This window comes from Urocitellus parryii, chromosome 3 (genome assembly GCF_045843805.1).
Source record: "Urocitellus parryii isolate mUroPar1 chromosome 3, mUroPar1.hap1, whole genome shotgun sequence".
Taxonomy (NCBI): Eukaryota; Metazoa; Chordata; class Mammalia; order Rodentia; family Sciuridae; genus Urocitellus; species Urocitellus parryii.
This window is the reverse complement of record NC_135533.1, coordinates 112,576,706-112,595,428: the sequence shown is the minus strand read 5'-3', so window position 1 is coordinate 112,595,428 and position 18,723 is coordinate 112,576,706. Positions and strand designations below refer to the sequence as shown.

The following is an 18,723-nucleotide window of genomic DNA, read 5'->3' as shown; positions in this document are numbered from 1 at the left end:
TGCTAAACAGCAAACAGGGCTGGGGATGTGGCTCAGTGGTCAAGTGCACCTGAGTTCAATCCCCGGTACAAAAAGAAAAAAAAAAAACCTCCCCGATGCTGTAGCTAATTCTAATGCCAAACATGAATCTGACAAATCCACTAAAGACTTCCAACTCTGGCAACTCTGAATGAGGTCCATGCAAGATCTAATGGCAGCCACGGTTCCCAGCAAGAACAGAGAAGTAATGCAGGCTTGAAAGACGCAGGTGTCAGCCTGCACTACAGCATGCCTACTCACCAGGAATAAGAAGTGAGACCCTTCACACCCAATCACATGGAACTGAGAAATGGCTGGATTCTTCCCAGGGAGGCTGCCATCCTCCAGCTCCTCCAAGTTCCCTTATTTAAGGTGGAAAAATGGCTGGAATGAAGCCCAGCCTAGCTCACCTGTTGAGTGAACCTACAGTTCAACCTAAAACAGACCCAACATTGCAAAGGTTATGTTTCCATCCTCTTCCTCACTTAGCTCAGGGCTCCCTGTGCATTTCATGCTAGTGGGTACTGCCCCACACCCACCTGAAGCCACGGGTGACTTAAGGCTTCTTCTGTCGTAAACCGTGCCTTTGGATCCACAACCAACAACTTCTTGACGAGATCCAGAGCTAAGGTAACAAGAGAATTGGCAAACTACAGTGAAAAGGATGACAATCAGCAATATTAGGTATGCAGAATGACAGGCCACCAACCAGAAAGAGATCATTATGGAGTCAGCAGACAGTGGGCAGGACCCCAAGTCCTCCTCCCTGTGTGCAGAGGACTCTAAACACCAGGAATGATGGGACACTGAGCTTCTTAGCTCCCTGCTCCCTCTCTTGTTGCTGGACTCAAACTAACTAAAACTGACCTTCTACCCAGTTCTGAGATATTTAAAATGCTACAGCCAACTCTCCCTGACACCCCAGGACTGGTAATGAGAGTCCCTCAACCAAAGAGGGGCTCCGTGAAAATCTGGTTTGTCAGAAATAAAGCCTGACTACTCCAGCAAGCAATGAAGGCTGGCTTGTATACTGCAATAATATTACTCCTTAAAGAGCACCCATGCTTAGCATAATCACCTATGTTACACTACTGGATATTTAGTTTTAAGTTTCCACTTTTTCTTCTGGAAATTATAAGGTTACATTTTTAAATTATAAAATACAAAAAAAGTAAGGGGCTGGGGTGGTGGCTCAGGGGTAGAGCACTTGCCTAGCATGTGTGAGGCACTGGATTCGATTCTCAGCACCACATACAAATAAATGGATAAAATAAAGGTCCATCAACAACTAAAAAATTAAAAACAACAACAACAAAGTAACTGACATCGAGCTTTTTATATGGGGCTAACTCAAAGGAAAGTTTGTAACTAAAAAGTTACTTATTCTTTAGCACACTAAAATAGGTACCAGTCACTTGTGTACATTACACTTAGCACTCAGAAAAACCATTTAAGGTGAGGACTATCAGAGGAGGATCTTTACAAATAAAGAAAATAGAAACTCAGAGAAGTTCAATAACTTGCTGAAGGTCACACAGCTAGGAAACAGTAGACTAGGAACTTGAGCTCAATGTGCTGAAAGAACAATTTGATCATTTGTCCTAATTTTCAAATTCTGTAAAAACTAATCAAAACTAGAACAGACGGATAGGAGAAAACACCACAGAGTTTGAAAAGACACTCCCACCAAGAGCATACCCACATCATAGTAAACCACATATTCTTAACCCTTTTTGTATCCATACCCTTCTCTGAAACATCTGCCCAGACTTCAGGAATGAAGTTGTATTTTCCACTGGTGATCTGATCCTTCAGTGACACTTGAGTCTTATGCTCAGAGAAAGGTGGATACCCACTAAGGCTTTATATTGGTAGAGAGAAAAAGGGAAAGAAATCAAATGGCATTCTCAGAGGCATTCAGATATACAGATTTCTTGGTTTCAGCATCATGAAAAAGCAGGTTTTTCTTTAAATCAGTGGTCGAAAAGTGACCTAAATGAAACATGACCTTGCTACCTGAATATGGTTATGCTTTCATCTAATTACCTCCAACCAGATTGTGTAGCAATGAAAACTTTTCTTACCAGATAAAAAGAATAACTCCTAAACTCCAGCAGTCCACAGCACGGTTATACCCGGCAGTTCCAATGGAAAGAAGAACCTCGGGAGCCAAGTAAGTGGGGGTACCACATAAAGTTCTCATGAGAGAGGTCTCCCCCAAAATCTTGGACTGCCCAAAATCAGTAATCTAAAATTAAGGACAAAAGGAATAATTTTTAACAATGTCCTAAAAATAAAAAGAGTATCATAGTCTGCTGGTCCCACATCAGCTACATCAGCTTTTATTGTGTGCTTCATACCTGTGGTTCATCTGAAGTCTGCAAACTCATGGCTTGCAAGTTCCAGTACTAAATTTTGCTTAAAATCCCTAACTTAAGAACTTCAAGAATTAGGTTTTCCATTTTACCTATGTTCTTTGTAACCTTATAGAAAATTTGTGATCCCTATGACAAACACCCAAGGATTCTAGTTAGTTACACAATTCTTCTTTAGACCCTAGGCTCTCAAATTTGATTAACTGTAGAATATCTGGGGAGGTTGAAAAAAATTCTTGCACCTGGGTGCCACCCTCAGATTCAGAGATGCAGCCTGGGTCTTTTGAGATATAGTTTATTTTCTTATTTATTTTTAAATTCTAACAGGAGATTCTAAAAGGAAGCTTAAAAAAGAGGTCCAGGCAGGATATGTAATTCATTCATCTGTTTAGACCCCTCTGCACAAAGGTGGATTGTATACAATGGAGCTGATAAATGCTCATTAGACTCCAGAGAGACAGGATATCACCTGATCTCTACAACAAATGCTGAGTGCAAAAACCAGATTCTCTCTTTTTTTTTTTTGCTCCCATTTTTCACACGAGGAATTAAAAGACAGTTTCTACCGAAAGGCTCACATACAGAACATAACTTTTACCTTTATAAGACAGTCCTCTTCTTGAGATGACAGTAGAACATTCTCTGGCTTTAAATCCCGATGTATAATGCCATTTTCGTGAAGGTACTACACAGAAAGGGAGGCATAGCCCTTAGATTTATATTTTCTAGGAAGTCCTTTTTTTTTTTTTAATGTGAAATCAATTTTGTTGGTCATTTAAAACCTGCCCACATTGACTTAAAAAGAAGATAGACTTCAGTGACTTATAAATGGAAATTCAAAAGTAGAGTGGGGTCAGCATTAGTCACAATTTAATCAAGGACCTGGTTCCTTTTCTCTATTTTCTGCTACATTATCGTGTGTGCGTGTGTGTGTGTGTGTGTGTGTGTGTGCGCGTGTAGATTTGTCTTAAGAATATTCTTACCTATGAAAGATGACTACCAGAAAAGAACACTTTCTATCTCATTTAGGAAGAGAAAGAATGGTATCCCATCTCTCTTTAAGGGACAATACAGAATTTTCCAGAAAACTCTAATTATTCTCTCCTCTGAAATGGGACCAAGCCTATCCTAGAAGAATTACTGAAAAAAAGGAATGATACTTCCCTCAGGAAATCAGACTCTATCTTTATCTTGAGGTCAACTGCAAAAACTACACTGCTCTTTTTTATGGTGGAGGGAGAATATTAGGAAGTTAATTACAGTATTCAGTAAACTCTCAGAATTCTCTAAAAAAACAAAAACAGCAACTGAGACAATAAAGCTTGCATTTCACAATTCAAGAAAACACATATCCTTTCACATTGGCAGAAATATAAGGTATTTAATTCAATAAAACTCAAAAGAGTGATATAAAATATTTTGAGAACATACCAAAATAAACATAAAAATTTCATCAAAATGATATATTTACATATATACTAAAAATGTCTCATAGCAATTGCTCCATATACTCAATCCATTGTAATATTCTTTTTTAAACAAATTTTTTGGTAGTTGTAGATGGACAGCATGCCTTTATTTTATTTGCTGATTTTTTTTTGTATGCGATGCTGAGGATCACAAGAGCTCTGCCACTGAGCCACAGCCGCAGCCCCTCACTGTAATATTCTTGATCATTAAATATAAGAAGGGGAAAAACCAATAAGGGAGATAAACACTAGATAGGTGACAGCCACCATTAAAAAGACTTTGAGGACTGGTGTGTAACTCAGGGGTAGAGCACTTGTTCCCAGAACAGAAAAACAAAACAAAAAAAGGGGGGTTGGGCAGAGAGGTGGGGGACTTATGCTCATGAACTTCAGCCTACTCTAGGCACTTTCAGTGGGAAATTAACCTGATGAAACCTTCAAAGCTAAACCCAGGTGGACCTACCCCAGAAAAATCTCCCTCAATCCTCACCCAATACAAGAACAGCTCCCAGCCAGACACAGTGGCACACACCTATAATCCCAGGGACTCAGGAGGCTGAGGCAGGACGATCAAAAGTTCAAAGCCAGCCTCAGCAAAAGCGAGGCCCTAAGCAACTCAGAGACCCTGTCTCTAAATAAAACATAAAAAGGGCTGGGGGGGCTGGGGTTGGGCGGCTCAGCAATAGAGCACCCGCATAGCACATGTGAGGCCCTGGGTTCGATCCTCAGCACCACATAAAAATAAATAAATAAAATAAAGGTAGTGTGTCCAACTGAAAAAAAGGGTTGGGGATGTGGCTCAGTGGTTAAGTGCCCCTGAGTTAAATTTCCAGTCCCCCTCCACCAAAAGAAATCTGCTCCCTCCACTGCATTTACTGCATGGAATAGGTTTTCAAGAAAAGAAATCTTGGTGGGGAATCACCATAACTGATTCTGCTTGGAAAATGGTGGTATTCCTCAAGGCAAAGTGCCACCAACAACTTCTCTATCAACACTTCCACTGAACAGAGAAGGCCAGGCACATGCCTCACCCCCTGTCCACTCCCATGACCAAGATGCTGCATCTGGAGGGAACTGAGTAAATGAGTCAGGAAGAGCACGCCGTCCCCCTAGTCCCAGCTTGCCCACCGTCCCCTCAACTCTGCCCAGTCCCAGTTTACAGGAGGTTTTCTACAAAGATAAGGTAGCCGTAGTTCTATGGTTTAGATATGAAGTGTTAGGTGTGAGACAACACAAAAAAAGTTCAAAGGTGAGAAGATTGGGTTATGAGAGCCTTAATCTAATAATCAACCATTAATCCACTGGTAGGGGTTAACTGGGCGGTTCCAGCAGGCAGACAGGGTGTGTGGCTAGAGCAGGTAAGTCGCTGCAGGCATGCCCTGGGTATGTGTTTTGTCCCCGGTGAGCACAGCTCTCTCTGCTTCCACGTCTTGAGCTGTTTGCCTCCTTCACACCTTTTCACCAAGATGGTTTGTGGTTGTTTTTTTTTTTTAATATATATTTTTTAGTTGTTGATGGATCTTTATTTATTTACATGTGGTGCTGAGAATCGAACCCAGTGCCTCACACATACTAGGTAAGTGCTCTACCACTGGGCCTCGAACCCAGCCCTCGCCATGATGTTTTGCCTCACTGCAGGCCCAGAGTAATTGAGCCTGTGTTCTATGAACTTCAACCTCCAAAACTGTGAGTCCCAAATCAACTTTTCATCCTCTAAACTTGTTCTTGTCAGGTCTTTTAGTCACAGGGTAAAAAAAGCTGACTAAAACAGGTAGAAATCAATTTCCCTCCAGGAAGACCTCCAGGCTAAAGAGCGGAGACTTGGGGGGTGTTGGTTTTCTAGTTCCCTTCCTTACTGTCTCTTAACTTCACAGCAAAAGCTTTGTCATCTGAGTCAAAGGGGTAGGATGTTTTTTCCAAGAACAGAACAAACACAGGATCGCTTCAGAGTTTTAATTCTCAGTCCCTCAGTTTCTCCCTAACCCAGGTAGTAATTGCACCACACAGAAACTAGGTTGTCACAATAACTGAGGACTTTTCTCACCTGTACAGCCAAGAGCATCTGGTAAAAATAGAGTTTGCAGGTAGCTTCTTTCAGCCGTTTATTCCCCACCACCCTGTCAAAGAGCTCTCCTCCTTCCATCCTGAAACACAGACAAAGGAAGGTGTTCATTCCTAGAGGAAAACTCACTTGCATGGTATAAAAGACAGAGCAAACTCATTCAGACTAGCACAGAGTTGCCATTTTTATTCACCTTTGACTCACATTATTAGAGCTAATGAGCTAATAAGGTTCATCTACAGTCTGATGTCCCCACCAGAAATAAGGAATATGAGAGAAGGAACGTGCAGTGGGAATTGGTAATACTTGGGAAACTTTAAGATCTGATTCACTACCAAGGTGGGCCCAGGAGCCTGCACGTTTATCACGTACCCTGCGTGACTCGGAGGTGATGAGGAAGAGCAAGCCAGAACTTACGATCAAGTCAACTCGGGTCTAAACCCCAACTCCACTACTTCCTAGCTGTGGGACTTTGGGCTATTTAATCTCTCTAAGCTTAAAAAGTGGGAGTAACACCACCTGCTGTGATGGTTGGTATAAAATAATAGAAATGATTGACATAGGTAAGGCACCTGGCACAGGGCTCAGCAATATTATTTGAATTCTCTGATTCAGTTTCCTTTTCTTTAAAGTGGGTCTAAAAACAGAAACCCACCTGTGACATGTAAGTAACCTGTAAGATCATTATGAAGGACCAATGAGTCAGTCCACAGAAAGTGCTAACTTAGCTTGCAGGTAAGGGCTTAATAAATACCAGCTACTATACTGTACTATTATGACCATTATTCACTGTGTCAACCAGATCCAGTCAGATAACAATCTCCTATTTGGTAACAGCAAATATTCCCTGAGGAACCCTAGGACATTCATCTCCCCCAGGGTTATAGTCAGGATTGCTGTTTATTTTGTTTTATTTTTGCAGCCCTGGGCACTGAACCCAAGAGCACTCTACCACGAGCTACCACCCCGGTCGGTTTCATTTTTAATTTTGAGTCAGGGTCTTGCTAAGTTGCTCTTGCCACTCAATCTGCATAGCCTCCATTTTTCAGCCAAGAACAAAGCATTCCATGCCTGTCACAACAGCTGCTTCAAAAATGTGAATTTATGCAGGAATAGACATAAGACAGGCCTCTTCCAGGAATGACACAGGAAATTATTTTGGTTATACCAAAGAAGATAGGACATTCTAACCATGAAGTAAAGCAGCAAGACACTGAAAGATACTTGGGCACCACCATGCCACCAGATCCCATCATCTTAAGTAGAAAGGACCACCGAAAGCAGATATTTTTAAAGTAATAACATCAACACACGTGGAAGCTGGGCACAGTGGCACACACTTGTAATCCCAGCATCTCAGGAGGCTGAAGCAGGAGGATCACAAGTTGGAGGCCAGCCTCAGCAATTAGGCAAGGCCCTCAGCAACTCAGTGAGAACCTGTCTCAAAATGAAAAATAAAAATGGCTGGGGCTGGGCTCGGTAGTGCATCCCTATAATTCCAGCAGCTCAGGAGGCTAAGGCAGGAAGATCGTAAGCTCAAAGCCAGCCTTGGCAACAGCAAGGTGCTAAGCAACTCAGTGAGAACCTGTCTCTAAATAAAAGGGCCAGGGATGTGGCTCAGTGGTTGAGTGCCCCTGAGTTCAATCCCTGGTTCCCACCCTCCCCCCAAAAAAGAGGGGCTGGGAATGCAGCTCAATGCTCTGGGTTCAATCCACAGTACCAAAAAACAGGGACCCCATGTCAAGCGCCCACATGTGCCAGGTACTCTGCAAGGCTTTCCATCCCTCATAGCATATAAACTTCTCCAAGACTCTGTACTATTATCTGCATTTAACACTAAGAAGATGAAACTCAGAGGGATGAAAGAAACTCACCCATGGGTGGTCAACTAGTCACCTGCAGAGTAGTGTTTAAACCCAGGACTCAGATGCAAGGACTAGAATCCCCTGCTACCTGCCTGTGGAAATACTGCCCAACTTCTAGAATTAACACTACCTAGACGTGCAAACACACTGTGGATCCCACCACCACATACTTACAGGGAGGGCCCCAGCATGAACAAGGAAAGTCTACATTCAAGTCTATGTTGGCTTTTAAGCATTTAAATGAAAATGTCAAGTTTAAAACATGTACTACTTACAATTCCAAAACAATGTAATAATCTTCTGCATCAAAAAAGTTTTTAATCTTGATGATGCAAGGCTGAAAAAAAAAAAAAAGAGAGAGAGAGGAAAGAATGAAAACAAGTGAGAAACTCCCAAGAAGGAAACCACAAAAGCCACAGAATTTGAGACATCTGACCAGGGAGTCGGGAAGCCCAGGCCCAGGCTTTGGGCCCGCTGACTCTGGTAGCTTTGAAGTCAGGGGTGGAGGTGTGGAATCTGACAGACTGACTCCTTCCTAAGAACTTTTAAGCACACTTGGAGGTAGGGGACAGAGACACAGTGGATGAGAGTTGTGACCTCTGACCACGGCAGAGAGCACAGAACACTGAGAGTAAGGGAGCAATATTGTACGTTTATAAAAGTCCATATTTAATATTATGACTTCATACTTAGCAGAGCTATTTTTTCACAGTACATAGCCAACTTCAGGTGGCTGTCAACACATGCCTGTATTCCCAGCTAATGGGGAGGTGGAGGTCGTAATCCTGAGCCAAGTTCGAAACAAACCAGTTCCCCACTCCTGGCCTATGATCACTGTACACTACTTGACTCTACATGAGCAATTTTATTACACAATAATGAAAATACTCAGGGCTGGGGTTGTGGCTCAGTGGTAGAGCACTTGCCTCACATGTGTGAAGCACTGGCTTCAATTCTCGGCACCACATAAACAAACCAATAAAATAAAGGTCTATCAACAACAACAACAAAAATTTTTCTAAATAAAACACTGACTACTACTTGTAAGAAAAGAAAGAACAGCTAAAATCTTCATATCCCATAACAGGAAGCCAACAGGCTATTTAAAGTGGATAAACCAAGAGACAATGGTTTATACATATTATGTAGAAACATGGAGGCAAATTCTAGCAAAAAGCCAAGAAAGAGTTTTTAAATATTTATAGAGAGGAGGATTAGGAGGAATGAGAAGTTGCTGTTTTGTGCAAAATCATTAATACTATTTGACTCTTTAGATTATGAACTTGTGATGTCTTGGCCAAATTATTTTTTAACGGAGAAGCAGAAGAAAACTCATAAATGGAGAAGATGACTAGATTAGAAGGGAAAATGGGAACTGCTTGGTTCCTCTTGGCATCAAAATGTGCAGTGCAGGGGGCTAGGGTTGTAGCTCAGTGGTGAAGTGCTTGCCTGGCACGTATGAGGCCCTGGGTTTAATCCTCAGCACCCCATAATCATGAATAAAAAAGTAAATAAAATAAAGGTATTGTGTCCATCTACAACTAAATAAATAAACAGCGGGCAGGAAATGCTCTGGGAAACTGCTAAGAAATAGATCAGGGACCTAATCATTTGGGAATGGATGGGGCCAAGAGCTGACTGAATGTAAAGAGGTCCCCAAAAATCAAAGCCATGAACTGTCTCTAGTCTTTCCTACTCAAGGTCACTGGCTAGGGCTATCACAGATAAAAGTGTCTCCCTAACAGGAACCAGAGACTATTAACCCAGACTTTCCACTTAGGTCACACAGGGAAAAGAGCTCAAGGAATCCAGCTCACGACCATGACCTCAGCCTGTTCTCTGTGCTGAAAGCTTTAGGAGCAGACCCACAGAAGTCTCACGCTGACCTTGTGAGGTAAGTATCCTTATTGTCTCCATTACACAGATGAGCAAACAGTGGCTCTGAAAAGTGGATGACCTGCTCAAAGCCAGGAGGCGGTACAAATGAGCTGGGAGCTCAGGTCTGTCTGCACACTAGACAGAAGACACGGGGGAAGGGGTGAACTGCTCCATCTTGGCTCAACACTGCCTGGGCCTAGAAGATAGTCTTGGCCCACTAACTGTTTGACAATTGACCAAATCGGTGTTGGACAACTAAGGCCAGGTTCTTGGGCTATGGAGACATTATCCCCAAACACCCAAATGTTAGCCATGGATCCATGTTAAATTCCCAAGGTTCCAAATGCTCCAGGAAACGGCTAAGAAATATGACAGGGACCTAACTAACTGTTAGTGTTCTAAACAGCACTGGACACTGGATTTGTATATATGTTAAGTGAGGATCATCTGACATCAGAGAAACTCCTCTGCGAACTCTTAGTGTTTATTTTAAGGGTATGTTTGATGCAATCCTACCCCTAGAAAACTAGATGGCTCTGCTCTTCCCCCTACCGCCCCCCGCAGGACTGGGGATTGAACCTGTAGGTACCTTATCACTGAGCTACATCCCCCACCTTTTCTATTCTTGATTTGAGATAGGGTCTCACTGAGTTGCCACGGGTGGTCTTTTTTTTTTTTTTTAACCTTTATTTGTTTATTTTTATGTGGTGCTGAGCAGCAAACCCAGTGCCTCACACATGCTAAGCAAGTGCTCTACCACTGAGCCACAACCCCAGTCCCCCAAGGGTGGTCTTGAACTTGCCATCCTACTGCCTCACCTCCCAAGTCACTGGAATTACAAGAGTCACTGAGACTTTAAACATACCCCACATGCCTTAAAGAGAGCTCTGCTCTTTAAAGAGGCTTCCAAGCTCTTGGAAAAAAGACCTGGCAAGCTGGGGCACAACACTTAGTCCCAGCTACTTAGGAGGTCAAGGCAGGAGGATCACTTGAGCCCAGGAGTCAAAGGCCAGGTTGGGCAATATAGAGAGACCCCATGCCCTCCACTCGCCACCAAAAGACAAAATTCAAAGAGTACATGGAAGAAGTTACAAAGAAATTATTAAAAGATGGGGCTGGGGGGGCTGGGGATGTGGCTCAAGCGGTAGCGTGCTCGCCTGGCATGCGTGCGGCCCGGGTTCGATCCTCAGCACCACATACCAACAAAGATGTTGTGTCCGCCGAGAACTAAGAAAAAATAAATAAATATTAAAAAATTCTCTCTCCTTCTCACTCTCTAAAAAAAAAAAAAAAAAAAAAAGATGGGGCTGGGGTTAGTGGCTCAGTAGTAGAGCACTTGCTCAACACGTGTGCGGCACTGGGTTGGATCCTCAGCACCACATAAAAATAAGAAAGTAAAATAAAGGTATCATGTCCATCTGTAATAACAACAACAACAAAAAATCAAAAATGTTTTAAAAAAATATTAAAAGAAAGCCAAGCAGGAAGATCAGTCCCTCAGATTCCCACGGGTTACCAGCTCCTTGCACAGGATTCTCAAGGAGCCGTTGGAAGTATTTTGTCAAGGTAATGATTGTATTCTTGTTCCTGGTTTCTCCCTGTTCTTTGAGGAATTTGGGGAGGTATAAGAAAAGAAATTTTCTTGTTGTTTAGAGAATAAAAACCAGAATAAGATGATCATAGTCAAACAGTAGACAGACTACAGGATTTGTTTCAAGTGCAGGTACTACTGAGCTTATGACATGGCTGCTCATGAATTAATGAGGAAACTGAAAGAACCAATAAACAGAAAAGCAGGATCAGACCACATTCTAATTTTTCTTCTCACCTTTTTCAAGTGACACACCTTCTGCTGACACTGAGTCAAAGTCTTCATCGAGACAATGTCATCATTGTACAAAAGAGGGAACTATTTATACCCAAAGAGGCCACTGACACACCACTTTTATCAGATATAAGGATAGGATGTTGTCATTATTTGATTTATCTGGGTCACTCCAAATAAAATGTATTTTAAGGTGTTAAAACTTCAGGTATAACCAGGCACAGTGGCACACACCTATAATCCCAGCTACTCAGGAGGCTAAGGAAACAGGATCACAAGTTCAAGGCCAGCCTGGGAAACTTGGGAAGAGCTTCTCTCAAAATAAAGAATAAAAAGGGCTGAGGATTTGGCCGGGGATGTGGCTCAGTGGGCAGAGAGCTTGCCTAGCATGCAAGAGGCACTGAATTCGATCCCCGGCAGGCACCATATAAAAATAAACAAATAAAATAAAGATATTGTGTCCATCTACAACTAAACAAAAACAAAAACAAAGAAACAACAACAACAAAAAAAAACCGGCCAGGGATGGAGCTCAATGGCACAATGCTTGCCAAGCATGTGTAAAACTCTGGGTTCGGCTGGGCATGGTGGTGCACGCCTGTAATTCTGGCAGCTCCGGAACCTGAAGCAGGAGGATCGTGAGTTCACACCAGTCTCAGCAATGGTGAGGCGCTAAGCAACTCAGTGAGACCCTGTCTCTAAATAAAATACAAAATAGGGCTGGGGATGGGGCTCAGGGGTTGAGTGCTACTGGGTTCAATCCCCAGTAACCTAAAATAAATGAAATAAAATAAAGCCGTGGGTTCAATCCCCACTACCACCCAAATAAATAAATATTTTAAAAATTCAGGTATTATTAAATTTACTAAAATTAGCATTGTCTTTGCAAACATAATCAGTTGATCAATTCTCTATAAGATAGAATAATTTTATTTTATTTCTCTACAAGAATAACTCAGGGGGCTGGGGCTGTAGCTCAATGGTAAAGCTCCTGCTTTGCATGTGTGAGGGACTGGGTTCGATCCTCAGTACCACACAGAAATAAATAAGGATACTGTGTGTTCATCTACAACTAAAAAAATGGAAAAAAAAAATAATAACTCAGGCTAGGCATGGTGGCACACATATGCAGTTCAGCACTCATGAGGCTAAGGCAGAAGGAAGGTTTGAGCCCAGGAGTTCAAGAGACCAGTGTGGGCAACATAGCAAGAGCCCACCTTAACAAAAAAAGAAGAAGAAGAAGACCTCAGCAGAAATGTCATCAGGCAATTATTTAATCATAAAACCTTTATGCAATATTGCCCTCAAAATTTTGGAATTAAACTCCTCCAAGCTAAACGAGAGCTAGGTGTTTGAGTATCCATGCATGTGCACATAGAAATTAAAGAACCCAGGTCAACACTAACTGCATCACATTGAAATACTTTACATTCTTCCATATTTAGAGATAAATAAATTTAAATATGAGCCATGTCTTACAGCAATACTTACATGATTTAGTTTTTTCAAGATTTCTATTTCAGTTTCAACATTGAGAGCTGGATCCTTTAATAAACAGAAAAACATTAGAGTTTACTAATAATAACAATAATGGCCAATATTTTTAAAATGTTACAGTTATACTTAATTGACTGCCTGAGATCCAAACCAGGCTATATTTAATGCAAAGAAACCCAGACCCAAAATACAATGAATTAAATAACTCAGCTAAAATCATTCTGCAAAGTGCTTCGCAAATTATAAGCAGTCAATAAATGCCCAGGCCCTGTGCTAAGCTCTTTATTTATTCGAATCATCTCACATAGGCCTCATAATCCTCAACTGAAGAGGATTCTATAATTACCCCCATTTTACAAATGGAGCAACTAGGGTTCAGAAAAGGGAAGACATGGGCCGGGGCTGTAGCTCAGTGGTAGAGCACTTGCCTCGCATGTGTGAGGCAGTGGGTTCAATCCTCAGCACTACATAAAAATAAATAAATAAAGATATTGTGGGTAATGTCTTCCCTTTATTTTTTATTAAAAAAATAAAGGGAAGACATTACCCACAGTTCCACTGCCAGAGAAATGTGTTTCCATTGTTTGCATCTGTAACCAGTAGCCAGTAAGCTATACTTATCTCATTAACTATGGAGTTATTTACATTTATAAAAATGATGACAGAGGGGCTGGGGTTGTGGTTCAGCGATAGAGTGCTCGCCTAGCACATGCAAGACACTGGGTTCAATCCTCAGCACCACGCAAAAATAATAAAATAAAGGTAGTGTGTCCAACTACAACTAAAATATTTTTTAAAAATGATGGGGGCTGGGGCTGTGACTCAGCGGTAGTGCATATGCTTGGCACGTGTGAGCCACTGGGTTGGATTCTCAGCACCACGTATAAATAAATAAAATAAAGGTCTATCAACAACTACAAAAAAAATTAAAAAAAAAAAAAAAAGATAAAAGAGCTGGGTGTGGTGGCACACACCTGTAATCCTAGTGGCTCAGGAGGATCATGAGCACAAAGCCAGCCCCAGCAACTTAGTGAGCCTTAAGCAACCTAGTGAGACCCTGTCTCAAAATAAAAAGTAAAAATCGGGGCTGGGGATGTGACTCAGTAGTTAAGTGCCCCTGGGTTCAGCCCCTGATAAGAAAAAAAAAAAAAAAGAAGAAAATAAAGAAAGAAAGAAATGAAGTCCATGAAGAAGCAGGTGTTTAATGAAACTGTATGAAAAAAATGTCAGGTAAAATTTCTGAGCAGACAAAAGTTCCAACTTCAACCGTAAGCTGACAATGTTCACTGGAGAGAAGCCAGACAGCCCCAGCTACTCAGGAAGCTAAGGCAGGAAGACTGCTGGAGCCCAGGAATTCAAGGCCAACCTGATCAACATGGTGAGACCTTGTCCCATCCCATCCCCCGCAAAATTAGAGAGCAAGTTGAGTTAAATAACTCCACTTCCCAGGTTACACCCTCCACAAGCAAAGAGGATATAAAGTGACATATTTATGTAGAATGGACTTCTGCTAAGAAACCCCAGATGTTTAATTTTTAAAGCCTGCCTCTTCCTGTAATCCATTACTCATTACCACACCAGGGTGTACATACTCTGAAAAGAGAGAGGTCACAAAGAGTCCAATTTGACTCAAAGAATGAAACTAAGAAGTAAAATTTTACTCTCAGTTCTAACAATCTGGTAGATATTTTCTTCTCCCCAAAATGGGAAGCAAATCGAGAATCACAAGGGAAAAGATCCATAACAAAGGGAACACAGAAAGGAAATTCCTCTTGCCATGCAAGAACAGCATTGTCTCGAGGGGAAGAAAAAGACCTTTAAAGAATGTTAAAATATAATACCCAGGGGCTGGGGATATAGCTCAGTTGGGTAAAGTCCTTGCCTCATATGTACAAGGCTCTAGGTTCAATCCCCAGCACTACAAATAATAATAATAAGACCACCCAGAAACAATTGGCCACAAAGAAAAATATTATTAGGGGCTCTTTTTCTATCACTTTGTCCAGTCACATGTGGACAGATCAATCAATGTATTTGGCTACTTCACCTCTATAGTGAATGTGGACTACAGAAAATGTAATAAAATGAATAGCTACTAGGCTGGGGCTGGGGCTCAGTGGTAGAGCACTTGCCCAGCATGTGTGAGGTACTGGGTTCAATCCTCAGCACCATATAAAAAAGTAAATAAATAAAATAAAGTTATTTTTTAAAAAATTTTAAATGAATAGCTACTATGGAGAAATAATTTCAATATTTTAAAATTTAAAAATATGAAACTCAAAGCTGGGATATAGCTTCAGAGATAGAGCACTTACCTAGCATGTGTGAGGCATTTGGTTCAATCCCCACCACATAAAAATAAATGAATTAAATAAAGGTATTGTGTTCATCTACAACTAAAATATATCTTTAAAAAAAAAGGAAAAAAAGGGCTGGGGATGTGGCTCAAGCGGTAGCGCGCTCGCCTGGCATGCGTACGGCCCGGGTTCGATCCTCAGCACCACATACCAACAAAGATGTTGTGTCTGCCAAGAACTAGAAAATAAATATTTTTTTAAAAATTCTTTCTCTCTCTCTCTCTCTCTCTTAAAAAAAAAACAAAAAAAAAAACTTAAAAAAAAGGAAAAATAAATTTAAAACTAACCCATAAATAACAAAGATACTCACTGGCACATCACCCAAAAGAGCAAACAACTAGGAATTACCTAAATGACCAACCAGAGAAACGGCTGGGTAAATCATCATAAGTTGGGACAGCTCCTTCTTTGTGGATGACTTTGACAAAGTCTACAAATCTGTCCCCAGGATCATCCAGAGCACCTTACAGAGTTCTCCTCACAGTGTCCCAACTTCAAGTTAAAGGAGGCAAAGCACATCTGCACATCCCTTGCTGCTCTTCTGCTGACTCTGGACAACCCCAGTACCTTCTGGGTCACACGAGGTGGGAAAGGCGTGGGTAAAATACCAGCCTTGGGTAAACACGTGCACTGCTACTGCTCTTTGCCTCTTGGTTTTTTCTACTTCAAAACTTGGAGTCAGAAAGAAGATCACCAATTTGTAGAATGAGCTACAATGATACATTATTTTGAGGTTGCTGGGGATTTTACATTTTTGATTTCTGTTGTCAAAATCAGTGGTCAGAATGGAGTGCAGCACTCATGACAGGCTCACACTGAGGTTTTCTGAGATTTTATTTTAATTTCCCATTAGAACCCTATAACCCTCAACAAGTTTCATTTGTGCTATGAACATAAGAGTTGCTTAATTAGGGCTGGGATTGTAGCGCAGTGGTAGAGTGCTTGCCTTGCACACACAAGGCCCTGGGTTCGATCCTCACCACCTCATAACATAAATAAATAAAAATAAAGATATTGTGTCCATCTACAACTAAAAACAAATATTAAAAAAAAGAAGAGTAGCTTAATTAACCCTTTGAAAGGACTGCACGCCAAAAGTAAAAATAAGGATAGAAGTTGATGAAATGAGCCAGGAACAATTGCACATGCCTATAATCCCAGCAACCTGGGAGGCTAAGACAGGAGGATTACAAGTGCAAAGACAGCCTCAGCAAGGACGAGGCTCTGAGCAATTCAGTGACCCTGTCTCTAAATAAAATTCAAAATAGGGCTAGGGATGTGGCTCAGTGGTCGAGTGCCCCTGAGTTGAATCCCTGGCACCAAAAAAAAAAAAAGAAAGAAAGTTGATGAAATGAAGAGTCAGTTATCACAAGGGATGAATGTGCTAAGGGAAAATTCTATGCTATCCTACATCCTGCATTCATGGAAAAGCAGAATACCCAACTGTATACAACACAATTGAAACCACTGAGAAACATGAATTCATATAAGCCAAGAAAGAAGAGAAAGGAAAACTGAAAACAGCTATAAGACTATAACAGTCACTCTCTAATTTCAAATCTGGTAAAAACAATCTTGCAACAACTTTGAACTGGAATAAACAATCAAAAATTATTGGAACAAAATTATCTATAAGTAACAATTTCTAGATTAATCAAAAGATACTTAAATTTTTCAATGTTCTTTGACAGTCACAAATTAGTGTCTGAGCAGTCAGTTGTTCCTGAGACTGAAAACAGTCATCTCACAACGATTTGGGGGATGTTATGAAGAAGCTATAAAGGGGGCTGGAGATGTGGCTCAAGCGGTAGCGCGCTCGCCTTGCATGCGTGCGACCCGGGTTCGATCCTCAGCACCACATACCAACAAAGATGTTGTGTCCGCCGAGAACTAAAAAATAAATATTAAAAATTCTCTCTCTCTCTCTCTCTCTCTCTCTCTCTCTCTCTCTCCTCTCTCACTCTCTCTTTAAAAAAAAAAAAAAAAAGAAGCTATAAAAAGCTGCAGCTGGGCACAAGGGCGCACGCCTATCATCCCAGCATCTCGGGAGGCTGAGGCAGGAGGATCGCAAATTCAAAGCCAGCCTCAGCAACTTAGCCAGACTCTGTGTCAATATAAAAGATACAAAGGGCTGGGGATGTGGCTCAGCAGTCAAACACCCCTGGGTTCAATCCCAGTATCAAAAAAGGGAAAAAGCAGAGCTACCCAGCCAGAAACACAGGTACTTACTGCCTCTCTCGAAGAGCCAATAGCAAATTTCCTTTTGCTGATGATCTTTATGGCGACTTTCTTACATGTTTTCCTCTCAAAAGCCAGTTTTACCTCTCCACAAGCACCACTAAAAGGAAAAACAGAGTGATATGGGGGATGTTTTTAATCATGAGACCCACCGTGCCCATCTTCCTCTACCATTAGAAGTTAAGATAGTCTGTATAAACAACCCTTTTACTGTCCCTATTTTCAGAGGACACAGTGAAACCTCACCAAGGTGAAAGGTAAGTGGGGCATCCAACCACACTGAGTCAGCTCCAAATACCAGTTCTGAGCTGATACAGAATTAATCTTATTACAGCCCCAAATTATGAAATGATCAGAAAGACAATTTAAAAAATGAGAAATTTATCTCAGAAGTCAGAGACATCCACTGCAAGAGTCATCGCAGGTCAAAAAGGAACCCTCCAAACAAGAAAACAGAATCTGTACATGAATTACTTTCGTTGGTGCATTTCTCTGTCCTCACTCTCTGTCTTAAAAGGAAAGTGAGGGGCTGGGGAGCTGGCTCCATGGTAGAGCACTTGCCTAGCATGCGTAAGACCCTGAGTTCCATCCCCAGCACCAGAAGCAAAAAAAAAAAAGAAAGTACAGTTGGGCATAGGTGGCACATGCCTTTAATCTCAGCAATGGAAGGCTGAGGCAGGAGGATCACAGTGTGAGGCTAGCCTCAGAATTAGTAAGACCTGCAGTAACTTAGTGAGGTCTCAAACTAAAAAAGGACTGGTGATGTAGCTCAAAGATAAAGCCCTTGGGTATGGGGGCGAGTGTACATAAACAGTTGATTTAGCAAGAACTGCTTTCTACATCAAATCCAAAAGTATTGCACAATTAACCTGCTTGCTCTCCTACAGGATTTCAAATTAATTGGGATACTACTAACAAGGAAGGAATGCTTATCCAGGACGTCAGGCAACACACTCTTAATCCTAAGTAGGATCAGTTCTCCAAAGCCTGGCTCAGCCCAAGGTAACAGCTATCAAAGTATCAATCATCCATTATCTGCCTGAAATGGATTATTAGACTACTATAACTACCGTTGGTTCTGAAGGAGTGAGGTGAGGGGTTTACCAAGACACTTTTTTGTTTTATTAAATGTACATGAC

At 41.4% G+C, this 18,723-nt stretch overlaps 1 protein-coding gene across 2 annotated transcripts in view; it reads right to left on the bottom strand.

Annotated features, from left to right (window-relative positions):
• The window catches only part of Chek2 (checkpoint kinase 2), a 41,345-nt gene that overhangs the window by 6,380 nt on the left and 16,242 nt on the right, over positions 1 to 18,723 (bottom strand). Inside the window, exons 5-12 of one of the 2 annotated variants that reach the window (XM_026412194.2) lie at positions 17,576 to 17,684; positions 12,984 to 13,037; positions 8,065 to 8,126; positions 5,907 to 6,006; positions 2,992 to 3,078; positions 2,103 to 2,266; positions 1,764 to 1,879; positions 558 to 643 (exon numbers count right to left, since the gene is read on the bottom strand). In XM_026412194.2, coding sequence (XP_026267979.1) covers positions 558 to 643; positions 1,764 to 1,879; positions 2,103 to 2,266; positions 2,992 to 3,078; positions 5,907 to 6,006; positions 8,065 to 8,126; positions 12,984 to 13,037; positions 17,576 to 17,684 — 778 coding nt within the window. The remainder of the gene's footprint in view (positions 1 to 557; positions 644 to 1,763; positions 1,880 to 2,102; positions 2,267 to 2,991; positions 3,079 to 5,906; positions 6,007 to 8,064; positions 8,127 to 12,983; positions 13,038 to 17,575; positions 17,685 to 18,723) is intronic. The other variant, XM_026412195.2, reaches the window with a different exon arrangement.